Genomic DNA, 21,922 nt, shown 5'->3' on the forward strand with positions numbered 1-21,922 from the left:
AATTAAATAAGCTAGCTTTTTATTATATATAAAAATAAAACAATTAAATTAGTGATGATGTAAAAATGAAATGTTGAGTTAGGGAGAAATAAGGGAGAAACCATTGCGAGAGGTTGGCTAAAAGTTGGCTAAAAAGCGAGGATAAATTTTGGTGCTTGATGTGGCGCTGATGTGGCAGGAGTTAGGGAGAAATAAAAGAGTTTATCCCCAAACCATTGGGAGTGCTCTTAGACCACTTTCATTACCAGCTTGTTGATCATCTAGAAAACATGCACTCACAATCACAAATATTTTGAAGTGTGTTTATCACCTACTCTCAAAGTGTGTAAAATACACACTCACTCTCAAAGTATATAAAGTAATGAATAGATGTTCTCAGATCATTCATCATATAAATTTGTCATAAACTTGCTCCAAATCTAATCTCTCATCTACTTGTAATAAGCATAAAAATTCAGAAGGTTTTTATTTTTTACTATAGTGTAAACTCTAGTTGAAAAATATTTAACTAAAAATTGATTAAAGTCCTAATTTAATTCAGCCCCAATTAACTTCTTGAGAGCATCAACAATGGCGGACGTCCCGGCGGACGTCGGACCGACATACCGGACGTCCGCCATTAGGCGTGCGGGAGGCGGACGCAGACGTCGCTTGGGGACACCGCAGATCCGCGGCTTTTCGATGACGTACGTCAGGACGTCCGCCATTGCGGTGCCACGACGAATGTCCCGGCGGACGTTCCGATTTTTTATTTTTTTTAAAACTCTATATATACGGCTCGTTGCAAACTCTATATATATACGGCTCGTTGCAAATTCTATATATACGATTTTTTTTTTAAATTATAACGCATGTATTATCGTCGAACTAGCGGCAAACTATAGAGATTCAAGACATAACATGTACTTGTTTGAATCATTTTTTTGGTTTGGAATGTTTTTTAAAAAAAAAATAAATATGTATGCTTTTTTTATAAATAAAATCGTTGCATTTTCCTTGTAGCGGCGGTGGTATAAAGCAACGTCACCATCAAATCTATGAAACCTTTTCATTTTCGGAGAAAAGGGTAAAACAGGACACTCCCTACGCCCACATTCCAACGCTTAACCGCAACCCTACAATTTTATTGTTATTTATTTCCTTCTAAATATATACACACAACAACACACATAGTGCTTTCAACAATTCGCAAGCACATATCCCTGATCCCTCATCACCTCTTCTTCATCCCCTCTCCGTGGTTGCCCTCCACTTCTCTCCCTTTCTTTCTGTAGGTGGGTTTTTTGTATGACCGTTTTCTTTTTCAATTAGGAGGACCCATTTCTGTTTTGGTCACTGTTCTGATCTGGGGTGCGCTAAAGTTTGAATCTTGTTGCTCAAAAGCTGCATCTTTGGGTTGAATCTGAACTGCTGTTGGTTGAATCTCGAGTTTTGAGGTGGGTTTGGGTAATTTGTTGTCGTATTCGTTTTTAACTGTCAATGGGCGTTTTAGATGAATGTCATTACAACGTGGGAATAGAGAATGGAGTGAGTGTTGGGTCTGTGGCCATTGAGGATGCTGTGAGAGTGTTGTTGCTGGGCTTGGGTGAGGATATCAATCGCGAAGGTCTTCGTAAGACGCCTCTTCGTGTGGCCAAGGCCCTCATAGATGGGACTCGAGGTGAATCTTCATTGCTCTCTTGCATCTATTCTTTTCTACTTAGACTAGTTTCCTTTTGGAATTTGTATTTTTCTTTGTGACTGTGGAAAATTGAAAGAACTGGATTTTCATGTGGAAGAATGAGCTTTGAATCTGTTTTACTAGTAGTTGGCAGCATGTGTTTTGCACAAGAGGTATTGGTGGGAGTAGAACTCATATTTGTTGAGTAATGAAGTCACTAAGGTTAATTGTAATAGTATAGGTGATTGTATTAAGATTATTGATTCTAGGATGAAATTCAAGCAAAATTTGATTCAAGTATATTTATGTGTGGCTAATTACAGACCCCTGCTCATTTTGGCTTGGATGTGATCCATCAAGTTAATTTGCTTTCGAAATCAAATTGAGAAACCATAATTACAATACATACGGTTTGTTTGATCTAAGGTTACTTTTATATGGAATTGCTGCAGCCATCATTGTCTGCAGCTGATTTTGGATCACTTTCTTTGATGCACATCTCTTAGACTTTTGCTCTCTTGGTCTAGGTAGTGTTCATGGAGTTGATCTTGAAAACTCATTTTGAAGATGTGACCGTTGTTATTGGATTCAAAAACAATTTATCGTGTATGTTTCTTGTTTTTAACACAATCCTCGCTTTCTGATTCATGTCCAGGCTATCATCAGAATGTGAAAGACATTGTCAGCGGCGCTTTATTTCCTGAGTCTGGGTTGGAAAGCAGTGTTGGTTCTGCTGGCGGAGCAGGCGGGCTTGTCATTGTACGGGATCTTGATCTCTTCTCGTATTGCGAGTCTTGCTTGCTTCCTTTCCAGGTCAAGTGTCACGTTGGTTACATCCCATCTGGCCACCGTGTTGTGGGGCTGAGCAAGCTTTCTCGGGTTGCTGAAGTCTTCGCCAAGCGCCTTCAAGATCCACAGCGACTGGCCAATGAAATCTGCGCAGCTCTGCAGCACAGTATCAAGCCAACGGGCGTTGCTGTCGTTCTCCAGTGCTCCCACATCCATTTCCCGAACTTCCAGACCGCCCTATTCGACCCCAATCACCAAGGATGTGTGAAGTTATCAGTTATGTCAGGATCAGGAGCGTTTGACGATGAGAAGGCCGGTATCTGGACCGATTTCCTTGGCCTTCTCAGATTCAGAGGCCTAACTGCAGATGATGCCCATTCCAGAGGCTCGCTCGAAAATTCCTGGTGCCCTTCTCGAACCATCTGCAAGATGGCTGCATCAGACCCGTCTCTGCTCGCCGCAGTTTCCTCAATCCTGTATGCCCTGGGCGAGGACCCGTTGAGAGAGGATCTGGTGGACACCCCGGCTCGATTCATCAACTGGCTGATGAACTTCAAGAACTCAAATGTGGACATGAAGCTCAATGGGTTCGTACGCGGTAGCAAGAGGGAAACGTCTCTAACACCGCCCAGAGATTTCAGCCACATCTGCTCCGAGCTGAACCTGCCATTCTGGTCACAATGCGAGCACCATCTGCTCCCGTTCCACGGCGTTGTGCACATAGGTTATTACAGCTCGAGCCGCATCATCAGCAACGTGGGGAAATCGCTTCTGCAGTCAGTGGTGCAGTTCTATGGGTTCAAACTGCAGGTGCAGGAGAGGCTAACCAGACAGGTGGCCGAGGTAGCTTCTTCGATCTTAGGCGAAGACGTGATCGTGGTCGTTGAAGCTAGTCATACTTGTATGATATCTCGAGGGATCGAGAAGCTAGGAAGCAGCACTGCCACCATTGCTGTACTTGGTCGATTCTCCACTGATCCAACAGCGAGGGCCAAATTTTTGCAGATAATTCCGAGTTCAGCTTGATGGTGTTCTTGATTTGCATTAGAAAAGTGTTTTTAGTCTATATACCATTTTTCCATTTTTCTTGAGAGCAGTTCTCCCTCTCTCTCTCTCTAAGCAATCTGTATCTCTCTTTACTCCCAGCCTGTAGCAAGAATTTGCCTGCTAAAATGTTTTGACATGCCTCTGGTTAATGAAATTTTTGTTTTTCTTATCTACTCGTAAATTAATTTTATTGAAATTACATACAAAAAATTAAAAATTAATAAAATATGATAAAAGTGTGTGACTGTAAGTAATCATTTTTTTAGTATTCAAAGAATTTGAATAGTGCTTGAGGATATTTTAACTAATCAATTTTTCAGTGCTCAAAGATTTTAAGCAGTCCCAGGACCGAGGATGTTATTAGAAGTAATGTTTTGATTAGCAAATTTCCACTTTCAGTTTATTGTGATTATTACTTATTCTTTTTTAGTTTTAGTAACATGCAACAGTTGTATTTTCTTTTTCCATTTTAGCGATTTAATTTCGGTATGTCAGGAATATTGCTATAATTATTTTCATATCTTCATTATTTATCAATGATTTTCTATACTAGTATTTATTTTATTTCCGGTTGTGATTTGCCAAGAGTGGGGCAACGGGAAACTTGGGAAATCATGGCTAAAACCTATTAGCACAACAATCAACAAGCGATCATCACATAGCTGTTTTCTAACCATATTGATAAATTACATGTATTATGTATTGGCCCTACTAATTACCGGTGGCCTGCGGAGGTAGCTCCAGTTTCCTCACCGTCCAGCTGGCACTGTTCTTCGCTTAAACTCCACCACTGCTCCATCGATAGCTCCTCTTAACCCGCTTCTGCCAAGAATTCACAGCAAATAGAGCTCCCTCCCACAACCAAGATTCAGGAACATGAGTGTCTGGAAATGGGCACTTGGATCTCTCTATGCAGATGTAGCATGTCAGATATGGCAACACTGCTGCCCATCTTCACCTAACATTAGCAGTTAACAGCGCAGAAGAAACCACGAACGCAACTCTACCCAAAACCCGGTGCAGTGCAGATGCTCTCTCTTTGCCAATTTGAGGTGATCAAAAAAAGCAAATTTTCTTGATCCCATCTAGTAAGGAATGACATATGGCAACACGGTGACATCTGAAGCCTTCAAATGTATGGCTTCTGACCAGACATGTTTCGTATCCGGGGATGCTAATTTGGGCCTCTTTGTTTCTGAATCTTGGCGGTCAAACAGCCATTCTTGGTCATCGCTTTGTGGCCATTCTACCTCAGGAACAGTAAGTATCTGGCTCAAGTATTTCACATCAGGGTGAGGAAGCTTAGTGTTGGTGGTGGTGGTGACCTTCAGCTTTCTTGATGAAGAGTGCTTCTTACCTTCTAAAGAACCACTGATCCTCAACTCATTTGTATGCATCCTCATATGGCTAGCATCTAGCGCTTGCACAGCCAGTTTTCCTCCAATCGCCACGTGTGGAAGTGAGAATGGAACTTTTTGGTCAAAACTGCTATTGATCTGCTTGGCCATTGCAACATTCTTGCTAGTCTGGCATGGTTCCATCTTTCTTTGTATACGGACAATGTGAGGGGAGATAACGCCATTACTCACAACATGAGAATTAATATGAACCCTACCATTCTCTGTTATTCTGTTATCAGCTGAGGTCTGGCAAGGTCCAATATTCCTTACGTTATCAATCACCGATTGAGGGGATGAAAGCTTGCCATTCACCTTCTTCTCATCTGTAATAACAGCTCTTTTACCCACCACTCCTATGTTATTAGTATCTTGACAAGGACGAATACCAGTTCCGGTTTGATCAACTTGATCAGACGCGATGGCATGCCTGGAAATATTATTGAGTCGAACTCCACTGTCTTTGGCTAAGAGAGCATAAAAAGTATTAGGTAAAAGCACAACAAACATCCTATAGAAACAAACTTGCACACAAGAATATTTATGTAAAGCAATTCAGGAAAGTTATTTCGTACCTATCAATCACTGCAAAAACACAAAGAAAGAGACTTTCGCATGTCCAAAAGAGGAAAGAACTCACCATGTAAGAAGCCATTCAACTCCTTCAGTTTTGGAAGCTTTCCCTGGCAGTCATTGTTCTCCTTCAGAAGATCTGAGGGAAATTTAGAGTGAAAATCTAGAAGATTAAGATTACTTGTATTTTCCTTGACCTCGCAATTCCTAAACCCAGTTAACTCTCTTTTATTCTCCTCTTTCCCTTTCTTGTCCTCTGCTTTCACATTCTTATTTTGATCTGCATTCATGCTAGTACCCCCTTCACCTGTGCCAATCCCGCAGCCGTATCCATTCCTTTCCTTTCCCTCCTCAACCTTAATTTGATTTTCTCCATAACTATTCCCGCCACTTCCCAAACTCCTTGAATCAACTTGGAAACTTTGACAATTAGCCATTCTGCTGCGATCTCTCAGATCCTTAATACCCAACCTGCCATTACCATTCTCTTGCACCTTATCCGACAAGTTGGTCTTTTGCCTTTCCAAAATTGTGACTTTCTGAACCGTTTGGACACCCATTGATCCGTCATTTTTAACTCGATTTCCCAATTCGGGGGCAGCATCTGGAACAGGCTCATGATCATTTTGGCTCTCCAAGGGCCCTACTTTCTTTTCTTTATCTTTATTGTTATCCTTTTTGTCTCTGTCTTTCTCCCGCTTTCGTTTCTTATCCCTCTTGTCTCTGTGTTTCTCTCCGCCTCTCTCCTTTTTCTTTCTTTCACTTTTTTCTTTCGTATCATTCTTCTCCCTCTTATCCTTGTGCTTCTTGTGCTTTTCTTTCTCCTGTGAGGATTTACGTGATAGCACTTTAAAGAAAACAGCAAGTAACTTATAATGAAACAAGAACTGAAGTTGAAAGGCGATTTTTATATAAATATAATCAAGGAGTCCAATGATTTCTAACTAAAATTCTATATATTTTAGTGTTTTAAGAGAAGCTGGAAAAAAAATCCCAAAATATAAGAAAAATTGATGAAATATTTCAATAAGGTCTAACACATTCCCCAAAACATCTAACCATTATGTTTCATGGAACTTTCAACAGACTGAGACCAAATATATATACAGAACAGACAGATAGCGAAACATAAGGACGTAGGGAATCCCCAAACCGAGGAATTACTTATTTCCGAATAAACTTGCATCTTTTTAGTTTGCTATAGTTGGCATCTTAAATGCTTCACCATAAATAATCCCAACTATGATCCCTAATTTCCTCAAACTATAAAAGTTCATAGCTGTCTAATCTATTCCACTGAGCTGTGAATAAATCATGCCAACTAGCTTACTCTAGATTCAATGGTAACAACACTATGTCAAGACCCTCACATTGTTCCAAAAGAAACTTCAATCACTGCATCTCAACAAATAAACATCATTCAAAAGTTAAAATTCAAATATATTGTTAAACATACAGCTACTTGATCAGATCATCCACACAAACTACAAACCTTTATGATCACATCCACATCATCGAAAGGTCTACCCTTCAACTCATATCCAGGCGGCGGAAAGGGAAAACAGCGAGACATTGCAATTGACGAAAACAGCAAGTAAAGATTTCCTATTTTCTGGCCAGAACTTGCCAATGCAGGAGCCGACCAGATAGAACTATGCTGCCGAAGCACCATGTCCTTAAACTCATTTCCAGTGTCCCGGCACTCCCTCACTGCCAAACATCCAAAATTCAGCAACAGATATTGCTGGACAACGAAACAAGACTGCGCAGATACTTAAAATAACCATTATGATCAACTGATTTCAACTCCAATAACAATGCCAGTTTACATCAGAAGATCACCTGAAAAAAATTCCTAAATTTCAACCAAACATAGCATAACATAAATGCATCAGAAACCTTCCGATGACGCAAAACTCTATCAATAACGCCATAACTATCCAAATTCAAAAACCACAAATAACAAAAACGTTGTAGCACACTAAATGTAGACTCTTCAATTCCAACCCTAGAATTCCATCTCAATCAATAATTATTTTGCGAATTTTAGTCGCAAGTGTGTTGATATTTTTGGAAACGATAATCAGGCACTAAATGCAGATCAAATCAGTCCATAAATATATAAAAAAAATACTAATCTAAAAGTTGAACAAACTGATTGAAAAAGAAGACAGGACAGCTCATGATCGGCTGTACATTTGAACAAAAAAGGTGACGATTAGCCACATTGAAAACTAGAAATATGAATCGAGAAAGCTAGTTGAGAGAGTTGGTTTAAAAAAAGAGAGAGAGAAGATGATAGAAGAAGAGAAATCAGAGGAAGGAATTCTCTCATCCCATACCTGTCGTTCTCTGCGAATTGTTTGTGTATAAACAAATAAGCATAAACAAATATGTGGTGATTTCTGCTACTAATAAGTGTGTTAAGTTGGTGATCCTGGGAGAATTTTCAAGATTTAAACTTTTTTTTTTCGTTTTTCTGAGAAGGGGCCGCCTCTAAGGAAACCCCAAAGAGAGAAGAGAAGAGAGTTGAGGGGAGGCTTGTATTTATAGAATGATGTGAGAGAAAGAGGCATGAGAGAGAATCGTGGTTTGGGGTGTAAAATGGAGTAAACAATTTAGCCTCTCGCTTTCAAATTCAGCTCATCTAATTCATGGAGGACTTCTTTCTCCACTTCATTCATTAATTAGAAAAATACATTCGTAATGAAACGAAGGGAGTAGTATAAGATTACATTAAATCATTAATACTATAATTTCATTTTTTTATTTGAGTACAAATTACAAAATTATTTTTAAAAAATTTATACAAATGCAAATAATTATAGATTTATTTTCCTTGCATACAACTATTATACGTATCTGCACTCAAATTTTATTCAAATGCGAACTAAAACTTGTCGGATTAGTTCCGGTATGAGAATAACGGTTGTTGTCATTACATACATCACATGTAACATTATTGTTTTATAATCGGGACGAATAATAAGAGCATCTCCAGTGGCAATAGGCCAGTCATAGGTCAGCCTCTCTCTCTCTCATGTCATTAAGCACTAAAATTTCACCTGCCACATCAAGCATTTTAATCAAATAAGGCTAGCCGCAATAAAAATAATTCAAAAACAACTACATTTACGGAATTAAATTTACGATAAATTACGGAATTAAATTTACGAGACATATACGGGAAAATTCATTCATTTCATTTTTAAAAAGTACATTCATTTAAAAAAAAAAGTTACATAATAAAGAAAAAAGATTGCCGCCGTGCACATTTTGAATTCCAGGGCCGTCGACTCACCGGCCGAGGGTCTCGCGCCTCCAGCCGCATCGTGCCTGAATAGCCGGGTCCGAAATACAGATATCGACGCTCCACGAGCGTCAACGATACGCATAAACAACTCCCTGCGCATTCTAAAACGCCGCCTGAACATGTTACCGGAAAACCGCGGGTCCGGAGCGAAGTAGTCGTCATATAGCCGCTGATGTGCAGCTACGTGATCTCGATCAATCACTGCTTGGTGGTGGACAACGGGTCGAGGGCGAGGTACCGCCTGCTGTTCGACCCTTTGCATGTACCGCTCTATCTCGCGGTTCATGTAGGCCTCCATAGCCTCGTTCATCCGCCGTTCGTACTCCTCAAGCATCCCCACCACTACCACCACTACCACCACTGCTACCACCTGTGTTACTCATCGCTCGATGTTGCTCTTGTATAGAAATTTAGAGAGAGAAAACTTGTGAAAACAAGTGGTGCAAATGAAAATGAAATTAAAATCGCGTTTATATAGTTTTTCAAAAATTTTAAAAAAATAAAAAATAAAAAATAGCGTTGGCCGATCGCTCGTCGATCGGCACGCCACAATGGCGGCCAGCGCTCGCAAATCGGCGTGTGCTCGCCTATTCTCTCGCTGATTTTGCGCTGGCTGATTCCAATAGTTCGACTAGCCGACCGGCTAGCGACGCGAATCGGCTAGCCGGTGGGCTAGGCGCTATTAGAGATGCTCTAATGTAGTCTCTTGTACTCCATATTTATGATGTATCATGTATATAGTTAATTTAAAAATAAATTATATGATCAAAACATTTATTGTGGCACCGTATATTACTTCATTTGCAAATATGAGTTATAACGATTCTACATCATTACTCGGTATTGTTTATAACAAAACACGAATCCTATGAGAATGAGCTACACCCGTAACAATTAAATTATGATTTATTTTATACTTTTTTATAATTTGAATGAAAAATCATCAAGTTTTGAAATTTTATAATTATCTTAGTCGAGTATATAATATGGGCATGTATACTGAGACGGCATAGGGTCAAAAATGGTATTCTTTTTGTATAACTTAGTGAATCATTTACCCATTTAGGGGAAGCTAACCCTCATTACATCCAGAAAATCGCGTATCGGTCCACATCTTGGAGTGTGATTCTATTCATCATCAAATTTATGGGTTCACGTTTGCTCGTGCTTCAAATTTATGGGTTCACATTTGCTCATGCTTTGTGAGACAAAGAGTTGACATTACGAAGACGAGGAGGTTGACATTATGAAGATGAGAAAGGTCAAAACTATCCAACGACAAAAATCAAGAAGAAGAAGAAGAAGAAATAAACTACGAGCAAGAATTTGGAAATTTGTACTTCGAAGTAGTAATTGGATTGCAAAATTTCAATGAAGGAAGAAAGGGAAATGCGTAAGTGAAGGATTGCTGCCCTAATTTATTTACCTATATGGATTTGCACACTAAATGTCGTTTCTAGATAAACTATACGAAGTCGTTATTCCACTGCCCATTTATCCCACGTAAATAAATCTTGTTACCACATTATCGCAGGTTTTAACAGTATAAAAATGTAGGAATATAATATAATTGCAAAATTCTAAAATTTGGTGATTTATCATTCCACTTTTAAAAAATATAGAACAAACTAAAATTTGCCTCTTCTTCATAATTTATTTGTCAATTTGCCCTCCCTTTTCCTTTCCTTCTTATCCTTATGGTCTATGGACATAAGAACTGTATGTACGGAGCACTATATATTATTGCAGGGAAATGCTAAAATGACAACACTATATAGAGTGACAATGTACTACCAATTCAAACCGTTAGATTCAAGACCAGATTCATCCTTACTCTACCACGTGGCAGTCTCACTTTTATTAAAATAAAAACTAAAAAAGTACAAAAGGCTATAATTGTAAATCCATTTCCTTCGGTTTCTCTCCAAGAGTAAATCACGTTATTTTACTCCTCACTTTCTTCAATCTTAATCATTAATCTAATCAAATCTTCATGCAAAATCGCCAGTGCTATTTTCAAATCTATAATTCGTTCAATCGTCTATGGTACTTTCAATCTGTTTTTTCAATTTTGGGAGATATTGAATCTCTGTAATTCTTCCTGCAATCTTCAATAATCCTTTAATCCATGGAGAATAATGTTCTCGCTGATGTCCATTTCACTGGTTTTGCAGACGGTAAGAATCACTTCTAATCGTGTAGCATGAGTGAACCCCCTATTAATCATCTGTAATCGTGTATTTACAATTTGCTGATTTTAATATGTGATTCGATTTAATCAATTCGATAATGTAATCATGTTATTATGTATTTAAAGTTTGCTTATATGGGAATTCAATTCATGAATTTGATATGTGAATTCAATTTTATGAATTTGTTATGTGAACTCCTGAATTCGTATCTCCCCATGTGATTTTGATGCCCAATTTAAGGAATTTTCTGAAGTTATTCACTTGAAAATGAGATTTATGAGTTTGTAATTAAATCTCATAAAGTTCAGTCACAAATGTGTTACTGTAATTTAGAGCATGAGTTGTTGTGCTACGCCATAGAGATTTAATACATCAGATTGCTTGGTTAAATATGTTATGTTGCTTGCTTATGGGTCTGACATTGCATGGCAGTATTAGAGCTTCCTTATTCCTCATTATATTCCTCAAAATAATAATAGACGTTCGATTGCATTGCTTTTAATACTTTATTGCTTGTTAGTAATAGATAGTAGATATGATTTTGTGCATTGCTTTTTTGCTTGACTACATTTGTCGTATTGCTTTCCCCTTTGATAGAAATTGCTTATTATCTGTCAATTCACCATGATATTCTTGAGTAATGTTCCATACATGCTATTTTGCATTATTAATTACCTGATGTTATTTATTTCATATGCGACGCAGTGACTTGTGTGCTGGAATGCTCCGACAAACTAAAGTCAACCCTTGTTTCAGTATTGCTTCGTTCAAATTATGGAGTTTTATTTTTTTGACTTGGCCGGTTGTTTTGAAATGTTCCCTATTTACTCAAGATAACATGTAACTTGTTTACTTTTGCATTTGTTGTAATACATTTCTTTTATTGTTTCATATCAAATTTTACTTTTTGTATTGAATCGACATTGTTCATAATTGATGCAGGCTACATTTAATTTTAACTTCATATTGCATATTTTAGTGTGTTACAGAATATGAATAGCATATTGGATACAAATGTGTTTATTATTGCTTTATAATAAAAGAAGGTCTACTTGATCTTTACAAATGTCCCACATTTTAAATTTATATATGCTTCACTTCTGCCACACAATGCATTAAACTTTGCTAGTGCCATCACCTTTATCTCCACCAGAATGGCTCTTTAAACCAGTACTGTCATCACCCGAACCAGTGTCATGTTTTGGTCCTCCATTATGATAAAAAAAAATTTGATCTTCAGATTGATTTCTAGATTGTTGTACTCATCATTTTATCCACAACGTGTTCTCAGTACTGTAAACCATAGCTTGACAGTATTTTGCACATAGCAACTGGAACGCCTTGGACTGCTTATTATTAAGGTCACAGTTCCAATCTTTTACCTTAATCCCCATGTACGTCTTCATGTGTCACATAACGTACATTTCATTGTCTATGTTGATCTCTTTTAAGCTCCATTTCAAGGCAAGCACATTAGTTTTAGCTTTTCGTAGCATTTGTCCGTAAGCAATAAGAAAACACTTTGAAATGATCCAAATAAGGGAGTGCAAGCAATTCCCAAACACTAAACAAGCAATTCATCAAACTATAATTTGTACGTGCAAGTAAGCAGTTAATAATCCATCATCATGCAATTTACCATTATTAGTCAAGCAATAAGTGACTTACTTTAATTTAGTGATTGATTGTTTGTATTACTCATTTCATATGTCAGATAGCTTGATTAAATATATTATATTGATTGATTACAGATTTTGTATTTTTTGATTATATATTATATTGCTTGCTTGTTGTGGTGTAATAATTCAACAATAATTATGCATCACATTTTGCTTGATTTCCATAATGAACTTCGATTTGTGAGTCATTTTATTCGCAATTGATTTTGAAACTACAATTTCGCTTGGTTACATTTGATGATTTGCTTGTGTGTGCGTCAGAACTTGCTTATATTAATTATTGATCTCGTATGTGTGCTTAATGTTCTAAATCACAATGTGCTAATGATAAACATAATTCGCTTTCTATAGTGCTCTTCTGCTAATGATAAACATAATTCGCTTCCTATAGTCCTCTTCTGCAGGATCATCATTTGCCTTCCTTTTTCTAACCATCGTAATAAGCGCGCGCCCTGTATTGAATAAATCGAAACTATTAGTATGTCTGCTCATTTGACAAGCAGCAAGCATATCGTACGTAGTAAACAGATATAAGATATAACATAAGGAATTGGACTAGCAAGCATATATATGGAATTACATAAGCACTTTTCATACTAGTGGCAAGCAATCTGAAATCCTTTTTCTAACCATTCTAATTAGTGAGTCCTATGTTCAACGACCAAAACTATTGGACTGAATGCTCATTCTTGAGTATGTAAAGCAACAAGTAGATATGTAGTAAGCAGATATACAATTCAACATAAGCAATTGAAGTAGCAAGCAAATAAATGGTAATACACACGCATTTTTCAAACTTGTACCAAGCAATTCGACATAGTTTTTTTAACCATTCTAATCAGCAAGTCCCGTATTCAACGACCAAAACTATTGCAATGTAGTAAGCAAATATATCCTAAAATAGAAGCAATTGTAGTGGCAAGCAGATATATGGTCACACACAAGTATTTATCCAACTTGAAACAAGCAATTCGAATCTATTCAAAACAAACCCAAACAAAGCAAAACTCAAATCAATATAGTAATTAAACTCGAAATCAATATATACCAAACCAAACAATATGGAAAATACACAACAATTACACTCAGAAGCAAAACCAAATCAAAAGAATTACCCAATCTGTCGTGCCGGAGCAGGAATCAAGAGCGTCGGAGGAGGAGCTATGAATAGCAGACATCACCACCATTCACAAGACGCAATGAGAAACAATGAGATAGAGGTTGTTAATTGCTGCAATCGATAGAGAAAACTGGTGGAATCGAGAACCGGCGGCGACGATGGAATCGAGAACTGGTGGCGGAGAAAACAGTGGAAGAGCGCTGATTAAATGGAGATTTATTCCTAGGTTTTTTGGATTGAGGGAGCGGTGTGATTATTGGATAATAGGGGAGAAAGAAACTTGGGAGAGAGAAATTCTGAATCAATGTGCAAAATACACGGCATATTCAAATCCTGTAGCAGTTTCTTTGATGGCAAAATGACTAAAATAGCCACACAAGCAATATTCTGTTAGCAGGCAAGCAATCCGGACTCTATTTCTACAATTCAATCTCATCCATCCACTTAAAAGATCAGATGGCTTATAATGGTGTTAGATTGTCATTATAATTATGGTGTCACCGTAGTGCTCCCCTATTATTGCATCCACTATCTATGAGCAGAGAATCTGTTCCCGTAGTATATGACATGATATATACCAAGGAAATAATCACCTATATTATTAGTAAGAAGTAGATCCACATCATGTATAGTCATTAATGAATTCTAGAGAAGTGTTCCAAGGTCAAAATAGAAACAAACGGGAGAACTAATAGAGTTGAGACAATAGTATGTCGATAATATTATCCCGGCATATTATAAAATCACCATTGGTATGATTATGATTTGATGATATATCAAACTAGGAATGTTGCGGAGGATATGATAGAAACTGAATAAATGATCGTCTTTTTTGAAGTTGACCCCGAACAACCATAGGCAACGCCAGACAAGCCCCTACGGACTGAACGAGCAACTATATATTCTCACATTCGTATCGGATGGATGTTTACCCAACTTGAACTAGTTCACTTTTTCTTCAATCTTTTCCCGCGTGTAATTGCAATATCGATTTGAAGATATATATCAAATGTGGTTATTGGATTATATTTAAATTGCCTCTTTGACAACTTTTATTAAATTGTTTTTCTTATTTTTGTTCAATTGCAATATCAAATGTGGCTCTTGGATTACTTTTCACTAAAATGTCGAGTTGTACCCAATATTTATAGGGCTTGACATTATACTATTTTAAAGCTTTCAAGTGGATTTTTGGAATTAAAACGAAACAGAGCAATCCATACCATTTTCCCATGAAATCAAAACCAACTTATACCTTAGGTCCTTAGCACACATATATAAAAATAACAAAAAAGATAGTACTACATCAATTGCAAATTTATAACAAAAAAAATCTTATAGTATTGAAACATGTCAACTGAAAATCATGGCTCTATAATGATCTTTCCAGTTGCATGACCACTAACACCTTTACTCCAAGCTTCTTCACCTCTACTCAAAGCATGCTTGGAGTCAATAATCGTCTTAAGCTTCCCTTCCTTCATCAATCCAACAAGAAACTTCAAGCCTTCATCATCATTAGGAGTCAACATGAAAGTGAACAACTTCTTCTTCGAGAACGTCAGTTTCTTCACCGTGGAAGCCCACCTAGTGCCCGCACTCGGAATCAAATCGATTACGACGCCGTTTTTGGCCAGGTTCGGCTCGAAAACCGACCACGCAACCGTGGGCGCACAATGCAGCACCGCGTCGTATTTCCTCCCCGAGGGGCTCCTAAGTGAGGCGGCCCCCTCGGGCGCGGCCTTGTAGTCAATGAGCTCGTCCGCGCCGAGGCCCCGCACGAGGTCGAAGTTGCGGGACCCGCATGTGGCAGTCACGTGCGCGTTCCCTAGCTTTGCCAGCTGGACGGCATATTGTCCGACCCCTCCCGAAGCGGCGGTCACCAGAATGTTCTTCTGAGGGCCGCTGTCGGGTTGGTCAAGCTTGAGGCCGGCGTATTGCGTGAGGGATATGAGGGCGGTGAGGCCGGCGACGGGGAGGCCCGCCCCCTCGGCGGCGGACACTTCCGCCGGCCTCAAAACCGTCACTTTTTCCTTAGCCACGCAATACTCGGATAAGCCACCCGCAGTCTGTTTTGATCAAATAATTAATTAATCAAAGGGAAACATTATCGTTGTGAATTTAATTATATTTGTGAGCACTTACGTTAACACTCAAAACAGTAATGACTTTATCACCGGGCTTGAATTTTTGGACTCCAGATCCAACCTCGACTACCTCTCCGGCCACATCGTTACCTAATCAATTACCCAAAATTGAAAATTAGTAATTTTTGTGACAATCTAAATTAATAAATAACATACCGGGAATGGGAGGGTGGGAGGCTCTGGAAAGAAGGGGGCGCAGCAGCAATCTCAAATTGTAGATCTTCCAATCAACTGGATTTATACTAGCTGCTTCCACTTTGATCACAACTTCATCTTTTCCTGCCTTTGGAATTGGAACTTCAACATGCTGCAAATCAACATATATACAAATTTCACTACCACATTAATTAAAACCACAATTCTACTGGTTAGAGCTGAGATGAAGATTTACCTTCAAACCGACAGCTCCATCGACGACTCCACCGTAAACAAGTGCGTGCATAAGCTTCCTAGCCATGTATCAAGAAATTTAAAAATTATTTAGATGTATGTAACAAACAATAGAAGCCAATATTTTAATGGAATAACTAATTAACAAAGATGCGTTGATTTATACGGAGGAGGATTACTTTGGTCTTGACTGAATGAAATGACGGAAATGCCCTCTTTGAAGCCTTCGCGGCAAATTCCACAGCACTAGTATGTATTTGTGGTTGTAAGCGATTTCACTTTTTCTGAAAAGTCTCAACTTGCCCCTGCTTGATTATTCAACAATGTGTGCGGAAAATTCTCACTTGATTACTTGATTTCACTTTTTGTCGATTTATTTGTTTGAACTTTGAAGAATGATGTCTTCAACCTTAAAGCCCAAACACCTCTGCTACTAGATACTAGTACAGCTGATTTAACACTACTCTCTTCCTCTTATAGTAGATATTTTGTGTGTTGAGTGGTAAGAGAAAATATAATTTTATAATTAATGTGAGAGAATTTTTTCCGAAAGAAAACTAAAATGGAAAGTGTGACATTTATTATAGGAAGAATGAAATATCAATTAAGTGTACAAGATGTAAAGATTTGGAAGTAGAATTTTCCCAAATATCGTATATTTATATGACCAGTAATGTTATTGCATTTTTACGGCATCGCAAAAAATGAAGTGTTTTTGTTTAGATGAAAAGTAGAGAAAATAAGTGTATGCTATTGCTGCGATAATAGTTTTAGATTGAAAAGGATAAGATCCTCCATCTTCGTATCATCCCTACGCACCATCAATCCATTATAAAAAAAATGTGTAAGCCCAAAAGCATTTAAACCGTATAAAAGCCCAATCCGCCTTCGCATTTAATCCTAAGCTGTTTCTTTTATCATTTCGAGCCGTGAATAGCCCGAACCAAAATAATTTTGATTGAATGTAAATCTTATGCAATTTTCATTCACTGGTTTCTCATTTCAAGTCAAAGAATCAACTTGTTTAAAACTTGTCAGACAATATCCTGCATTTAATAAAGCTGATAACTTATTTCTTAAGGCATATAAACGTGTTGGCAAACGCTAATGAAAGTCTCAATCATGGAACCATTGCAACAACCAATTAAACTGTTTGACTAAATTTGTTACAACGCGTTTTCACCCATTTATGTTTATCAAAAAAAAAAAAATTCAAACTGTTTACACGAACAATACTTCTGATTCAAGTAGCTTTTGTACACAAGAAAAAAAAATCACTAATCCAACTATTCTGATTGAAGCAACAAAAATGAAGAATTGTCACTAAAAAACATTCTCAGTAACATAAGCCACAGCCTGACTGCAGTTGTTGACGAAATCCGCGATAATCTTGCCAAGCATCGCTGTGAACGCGTCCAACACCTCCGGTACATCTTTCAACGCATCTTCAAACGAAGTTTTCGACTTCTCCAACAACCCAGCCACCGCTGCAGCCAGCCCAGACGAAGAGGAAAACAGCCCTTCCTTGACGAGATTGAAGGAGGAGGAGAAGACAGAGACGACGGCATTGACTATGAGGTTCATCAACATCTCCATGCATTTCGTGATCAGCACCTTGACTTGATCTAGAAGGCGCTGGCTGCTCTCACCTTGGACTTTCATAACTTGGATCATCTGCACGACTACGTGGGCTGCTCCGTTGAAGATGAGGCGTGTCAGCAGGCTTGAGAGCGCGGACACGAGGGAGAAGATGAGCTTGAGGAGGAACACAGCCATTGAGGGAGTTTGTTGAAATGATTAACTGATTGTGTGTGATGTATGGTTTGTGAGCGTTGAATTTTGAGTTTAGATGATGATATGTATGTATTTTAGAGGGGTAGTTGTTGTCTTCACATATTAACAATTCAAAGTCATCAAGGAAATTAATTTCCTAAGTGGAGAATCAAGATTCATTGGAGCTTTTAAAGAATTTGAGGTTGATGAATGACTGGCAGAAAACTATGTTAATAATAATAATACTAGCATAGCAGATTCTAGAATTAATGAGCCAGAGAAAAGTAAGATATGAATCGAGTCTTTAACGTGTAGCATAAAATATATACATCACCTCAATATATGAAAGCAAGAAAGCATCCTCTTCTACTCAATAAACGAGCACAGAAGGCGCTGCAGTAAGGGCGTAGTTAGCTTTCCTTGAGCATATATACATCGCTCACAAAGTTCTCGGCAAGGACCCAAAAGCAACAGCTTCAAGAGGCTTGTGAATGAGGTAGTAAGCACGTCATCTTTTTCAAGCATGCCCGTCTCCTCATCTCCGAATAGAGCAGAGCTGTGTCTCTGAAGAAGATTCACCGCCTCCATTGACATCGGCTTTGCACATATCTGAACTGATTCGTGGACAAATCCCATCATGTAGAATCTCAAACTCCTAGGTTTATTTCCCGGAGAATACGAAACTGGACTTGCTGGGGTGGATCTTGGGCTGCTGACATGGCCATGGGCGACGTAGTTGGATCCTAAAGTAAACATCTCTGAAATGGGATGCTGGCCTTGACCAGCAAGGCCGTAGTGGGAGCTGCTGATGTCTAGACTCCGTTCGAGTTGGTAACTCAAGGAAGCAGTCTTCAAGAAGTATCCATACAAGATGGAAGCAGTATACATTTCACGAAGGTGAAACCTTTGTACCTCAGTCGTGGCCCAGCTGTCCGTGGCGTTGGATTTTGCCCTGCATCCAGTGAGAGCAGTTAGATGTTCCCTCGCCATCTGCAGAACTTCAGAACTATGGATAGACTCGAATTCCCAATCTTTCGAAGGCCATATCTCTAGCCTACGGTTATAGGTGCACTTAGAATGCCGTAACACTAAATTGACTCCTATTTCAGAGAATTTGTAGAATATAAGCATGACATCCTCGACATTCATGATGCCTGAACTCTGCAATTCTCCTGCAGTTCATCTCTGAGGTCAGCCCAAAGGTAGGAAATTGCATAAACACTGCGGTTTGGTCTACAGTTATTATTTCAAGAATTGATCATTTAAGCAATCCTATATCTCTACTGCCAGTAAAAGCATGCCATGAACGTGCAAAACCATCTGTCTAATCCACGTTGATGTACTCCCTCCGTCCCATAAAAGTTGAGTCGTATTCCTTTTTAGTCCGTCCCAACAAAGTTGAGTCATTTCCTTTTTTAACTAAAGACAAAACATCTAATCACTCTTATTTTATTCCATCATTTACTTTACTCTCTCTTATCTTTTCTACTTTTTTCATCTCTCCTATTTATTTAATATAAATTCTTAATCTCCGTGCCCAAAAGTTTTGTCTCAACTTTTATGGGACGGAGGGAGTACTTTATTTCCTCCAACACCTGAAGCCCACAATCATCGAGAGGAACCCAATACAGACGCAGCAATGCCATCAGCATCTGCAACATTCCTTGATCGGGACAACCCCATGTCCAGTAGCAGAAATAGTACACCCTGTCCAGCCAATGTTTTTTCGAGGAACTTGATGCACTAGCACACTCTCGGGCTGGCCCATGACATTCATTCTTAAGAAGTTTGTCCTTATCCTAAAACGTGCCATCCAGTTAGTAAAAAGAAACAAAAGCATATTGCCAAAATCTTTACAATGATGCAAAATAATGTAAAAGCTAGCTCTTACATATTCCTACAACAGTGAAATAAGCTCCAATCCAATGGTATTGAGTTTCTTTTTCCCTTTTTCTTGTAAAAGCTATATAAACAGAATTAGACAGTAGTATTTGTCACATTGGAAGCTTGAAAGTAAATTGCATAAGCATTGGTACAACCAAACTTCGACCTAAAGTTTATCGTCTAAATATTACTATTAGTCATCCACCTGAAACCACATATAAAGATACACCTTTTTGCAATTTGACCATCCAAATTCTTGCTCAATAGAAGAAGGTTGTTGCTCAAGCAATCATCTTCACTCAAGTTCCACACGTGAAAGTAGTTGCTATAGTTTATTCTACTGGCTCAAGGGCACCAGAGATCAATCTCAATTGGAAGAATATGATGCGAAATTTACCTAGTTCAGTCACAATTATTTACAACACTTTCAGCAAAGGGAAAAAAAAACAGTACAGATGAATTATCAAACAATTACAGAATCCTATCACTACAAGATCAACAATAGCTTAACAATCAAAATCTCAAAAGAGTCATCATCAAACTGCAAAAATTACTAAATCATATCTCAAAAAAAATGGAGCGAGCACCAACCTATGGAGGCAAGCTTCACCGGAGCCGAGGCTGAGCTGCAACCGCCGCGATCGTCGAAACAAACGCCGGTCAAAAGCCTCCCGCTCAAGCCGCTGAACTCGCATTTGCTCTTGCTGGTCAGCAGCACTAAATTAGTGTATTAGTCGGGAATCGTGGATTAGTGTAGGGGAGGCAACAGTCCATTCAATTCAACAATAAGTTATTTTGGTTGTTGATCGGTTGGATTTTTGTGGTGATGGAGTTTTGAGAATTAGTGAGAGATTAGAGTGGTTTTAGCAAATCGAATTATTTGATTATCGAGTAAGGAAGTGACTGATTTGATTTCTAACGCAGTTTAAAAATTCAAGATTTTAACGTCAACCCAATATTTATCAATTATTGACCATCGTTGAAATTCTATTGACATTTTCTTATTGATGTTTTTTTTGTAATTTGTTGACTACCGTTAAAATTCTATTGAGTTTTTCCTATTGATGTTTTTTTTTAATTTGTTAATATTTTTCAATGATTCATAATCATAATTTTGAGTTTGTACAATATTTTGAGTTTTCATTTAATCACATTCCTAATTGTATATCATCCGTCATGCTACATTAAAGATGAGTAAATATCGAGATCTTAACTTAGGAAAATAGTCCTGCATCTCGCCCAAAACTATCATAAATTACGCCCAACTAGTATAAATGACTCCAACTATTCGTACTCTCTACAAGTACAATTCTCATCACCCCATTTTCAACGACAGCAAAAACAATATCCGAACAAGTTTCACCACAGCAAGACCAAAACCTTAAATAAGGCATATAGTAACCAGCAAGACCAAAACCTTAAATAAGGCATATAGTAACGAACCTGTACGCAATTGTGGGATGAATATTTACACATCGAAACACAATGCTTTATACTTCAGCATGTTGAATAGATGGTTGATAAATTGTTAAGAGTCTTCCTCTCACCGTGATGCTGTTAGCAATAGCAAGAAGTCCTGGGAGGCAAAGTCCCGTCGATAACTAGGCTTTGCGATGATAAAATAAAGAAGACAGAAAAGTAGGGGAATTCTCGATGCTTCTTTTATTAATTTCAGCGTCTATTTATAATCTAAGGACCCTAGGATTGGTTCGACTTACGGCCCGGGAAAGAACCAACAAAGAAAACCCGGAACGGAGCTTATTAATCACTCGACTCAAAAGTTCCAAAAAAATAATAATAAAACAAAACAATAAATTCAGAAAATAACAATAAATAATCCTATTCTATTCCACGCTTCACTTAGAGACAAAATCTCCAAATCTAACAAGTGGCCTTGTTCTTCTTCTAGGCTCGAATAAATAACGTGTGGTCCGAATGGCTCGAGCCTTCGAAACAGC

At 38.2% G+C, this 21,922-nt stretch overlaps 4 protein-coding genes across 8 annotated transcripts; 1 reads left to right on the forward strand and 3 right to left on the reverse strand.

Moving 5' to 3' along the window:
- The first annotated feature begins 1,120 nt into the window (after positions 1 to 1,120).
- On the forward strand, positions 1,121 to 3,665 carry LOC125223391 (GTP cyclohydrolase 1-like). Its single transcript, XM_048126521.1, has 2 exons — positions 1,121 to 1,660; positions 2,316 to 3,665. Exons 1-2 carry the CDS (start codon positions 1,480 to 1,482, stop codon positions 3,473 to 3,475), a joined length of 1,341 nt encoding a protein of 446 aa, XP_047982478.1. The 5' UTR covers positions 1,121 to 1,479; the 3' UTR covers positions 3,476 to 3,665.
- Positions 3,666 to 4,100: 435 nt separating this feature from the next.
- On the reverse strand, positions 4,101 to 8,002 carry LOC125222693. Of its 3 annotated transcripts, none has more exons than XM_048125449.1 (5): positions 7,809 to 8,002; positions 6,959 to 7,176; positions 5,534 to 6,290; positions 5,283 to 5,360; positions 4,101 to 5,219 (listed from the first exon to the last, which is right to left on the reverse strand). In XM_048125449.1, exons 1-5 carry the CDS (start codon positions 7,849 to 7,851, stop codon positions 4,582 to 4,584), a joined length of 1,734 nt encoding a protein of 577 aa, XP_047981406.1. In that variant the 5' UTR covers positions 7,852 to 8,002; the 3' UTR covers positions 4,101 to 4,581. The 3 variants fall into 3 exon arrangements, with proteins under 3 accessions (XP_047981406.1, XP_047981408.1, XP_047981405.1); XM_048125451.1 differs by adding an exon at positions 7,251 to 7,308 and having other exon boundaries at positions 4,101 to 5,360; positions 7,809 to 8,001; XM_048125448.1 differs by having other exon boundaries at positions 4,101 to 5,360.
- A 6,965-nt stretch (positions 8,003 to 14,967) lies between these two features.
- Positions 14,968 to 16,431, reverse strand: LOC125219446 (quinone-oxidoreductase QR1, chloroplastic-like). Its single transcript, XM_048121421.1, has 4 exons — positions 16,309 to 16,431; positions 16,074 to 16,224; positions 15,916 to 16,007; positions 14,968 to 15,839 (listed from the first exon to the last, which is right to left on the reverse strand). Exons 1-4 carry the CDS (start codon positions 16,372 to 16,374, stop codon positions 15,135 to 15,137), a joined length of 1,014 nt encoding a protein of 337 aa, XP_047977378.1. The 5' UTR covers positions 16,375 to 16,431; the 3' UTR covers positions 14,968 to 15,134.
- Positions 16,432 to 17,527: 1,096 nt separating this feature from the next.
- Positions 17,528 to 20,835, reverse strand: LOC125219968 (UV-B-induced protein At3g17800, chloroplastic-like). Of its 3 annotated transcripts, XR_007176269.1 has the most exons (3): positions 20,556 to 20,835; positions 19,972 to 20,361; positions 19,560 to 19,879 (listed from the first exon to the last, which is right to left on the reverse strand). XR_007176269.1 is itself a non-coding variant. In XM_048122068.1 (2 exons), exons 1-2 carry the CDS (start codon positions 20,657 to 20,659, stop codon positions 18,447 to 18,449), a joined length of 690 nt encoding a protein of 229 aa, XP_047978025.1. In that variant the 5' UTR covers positions 20,660 to 20,832; the 3' UTR covers positions 17,528 to 18,446. The 3 variants fall into 3 exon arrangements, 1 of the variants encoding a protein (XP_047978025.1); XM_048122068.1 differs by lacking the exons at positions 19,560 to 19,879; positions 19,972 to 20,361 and adding an exon at positions 17,528 to 19,032 and having other exon boundaries at positions 20,556 to 20,832; XR_007176270.1 differs by lacking the exon at positions 19,972 to 20,361 and having other exon boundaries at positions 20,556 to 20,668.
- Between the last annotated feature and the right edge of the window lie 1,087 nt (positions 20,836 to 21,922).

The sequence above is a fragment of the Salvia hispanica genome, chromosome 4 (genome assembly GCF_023119035.1).
Source record: "Salvia hispanica cultivar TCC Black 2014 chromosome 4, UniMelb_Shisp_WGS_1.0, whole genome shotgun sequence".
Classification (NCBI taxonomy): Eukaryota; Viridiplantae; Streptophyta; class Magnoliopsida; order Lamiales; family Lamiaceae; genus Salvia; species Salvia hispanica.

Excerpts from the sequence above, each read along its gene's own strand:
- LOC125223391 (XM_048126521.1), top strand. The coding sequence starts at position 1,480 with ATGGGCGTTTTAGATGAATGTCATTACAACGTGGGAATAGAGAATGGA. Across the intron at positions 1,661-2,315 it reads CCTCATAGATGGGACTCGAG|GCTATCATCAGAATGTGAAA; the intron begins GTGAATCTTCAT and ends ATTCATGTCCAG.
- LOC125222693 (XM_048125448.1), bottom strand. The coding sequence starts at position 7,851 with ATGCTTATTTGTTTATACACAAACAATTCGCAGAGAACGACAG. Across the intron at positions 7,177-7,808 it reads CAATTCGCAGAGAACGACAG|TGAGGGAGTGCCGGGACACT; the intron begins GTATGGGATGAG and ends GATGTTTGGCAG. Across the intron at positions 5,361-5,533 it reads GTTGAATGGCTTCTTACATG|CCAAAGACAGTGGAGTTCGA; the intron begins GTGAGTTCTTTC and ends ATGCTCTCTTAG.
- LOC125219446 (XM_048121421.1), bottom strand. The coding sequence starts at position 16,374 with ATGGCTAGGAAGCTTATGCACGCACTTGTTTACGGTGGAGTCGTCGAT. Across the intron at positions 16,225-16,308 it reads ATGGAGCTGTCGGTTTGAAG|CATGTTGAAGTTCCAATTCC; the intron begins GTAAATCTTCAT and ends GTTGATTTGCAG. Across the intron at positions 16,008-16,073 it reads CTCCCACCCTCCCATTCCCG|GTAACGATGTGGCCGGAGAG; the intron begins GTATGTTATTTA and ends GTAATTGATTAG.
- LOC125219968 (XM_048122068.1), bottom strand. The coding sequence starts at position 20,659 with ATGCGAGTTCAGCGGCTTGAGCGGGAGGCTTTTGACCGGCGTTTGTTT. Across the intron at positions 19,033-20,555 it reads GGTGAAGCTTGCCTCCATAG|GGCAAAATCCAACGCCACGG; the intron begins GTTGGTGCTCGC and ends CACTGGATGCAG.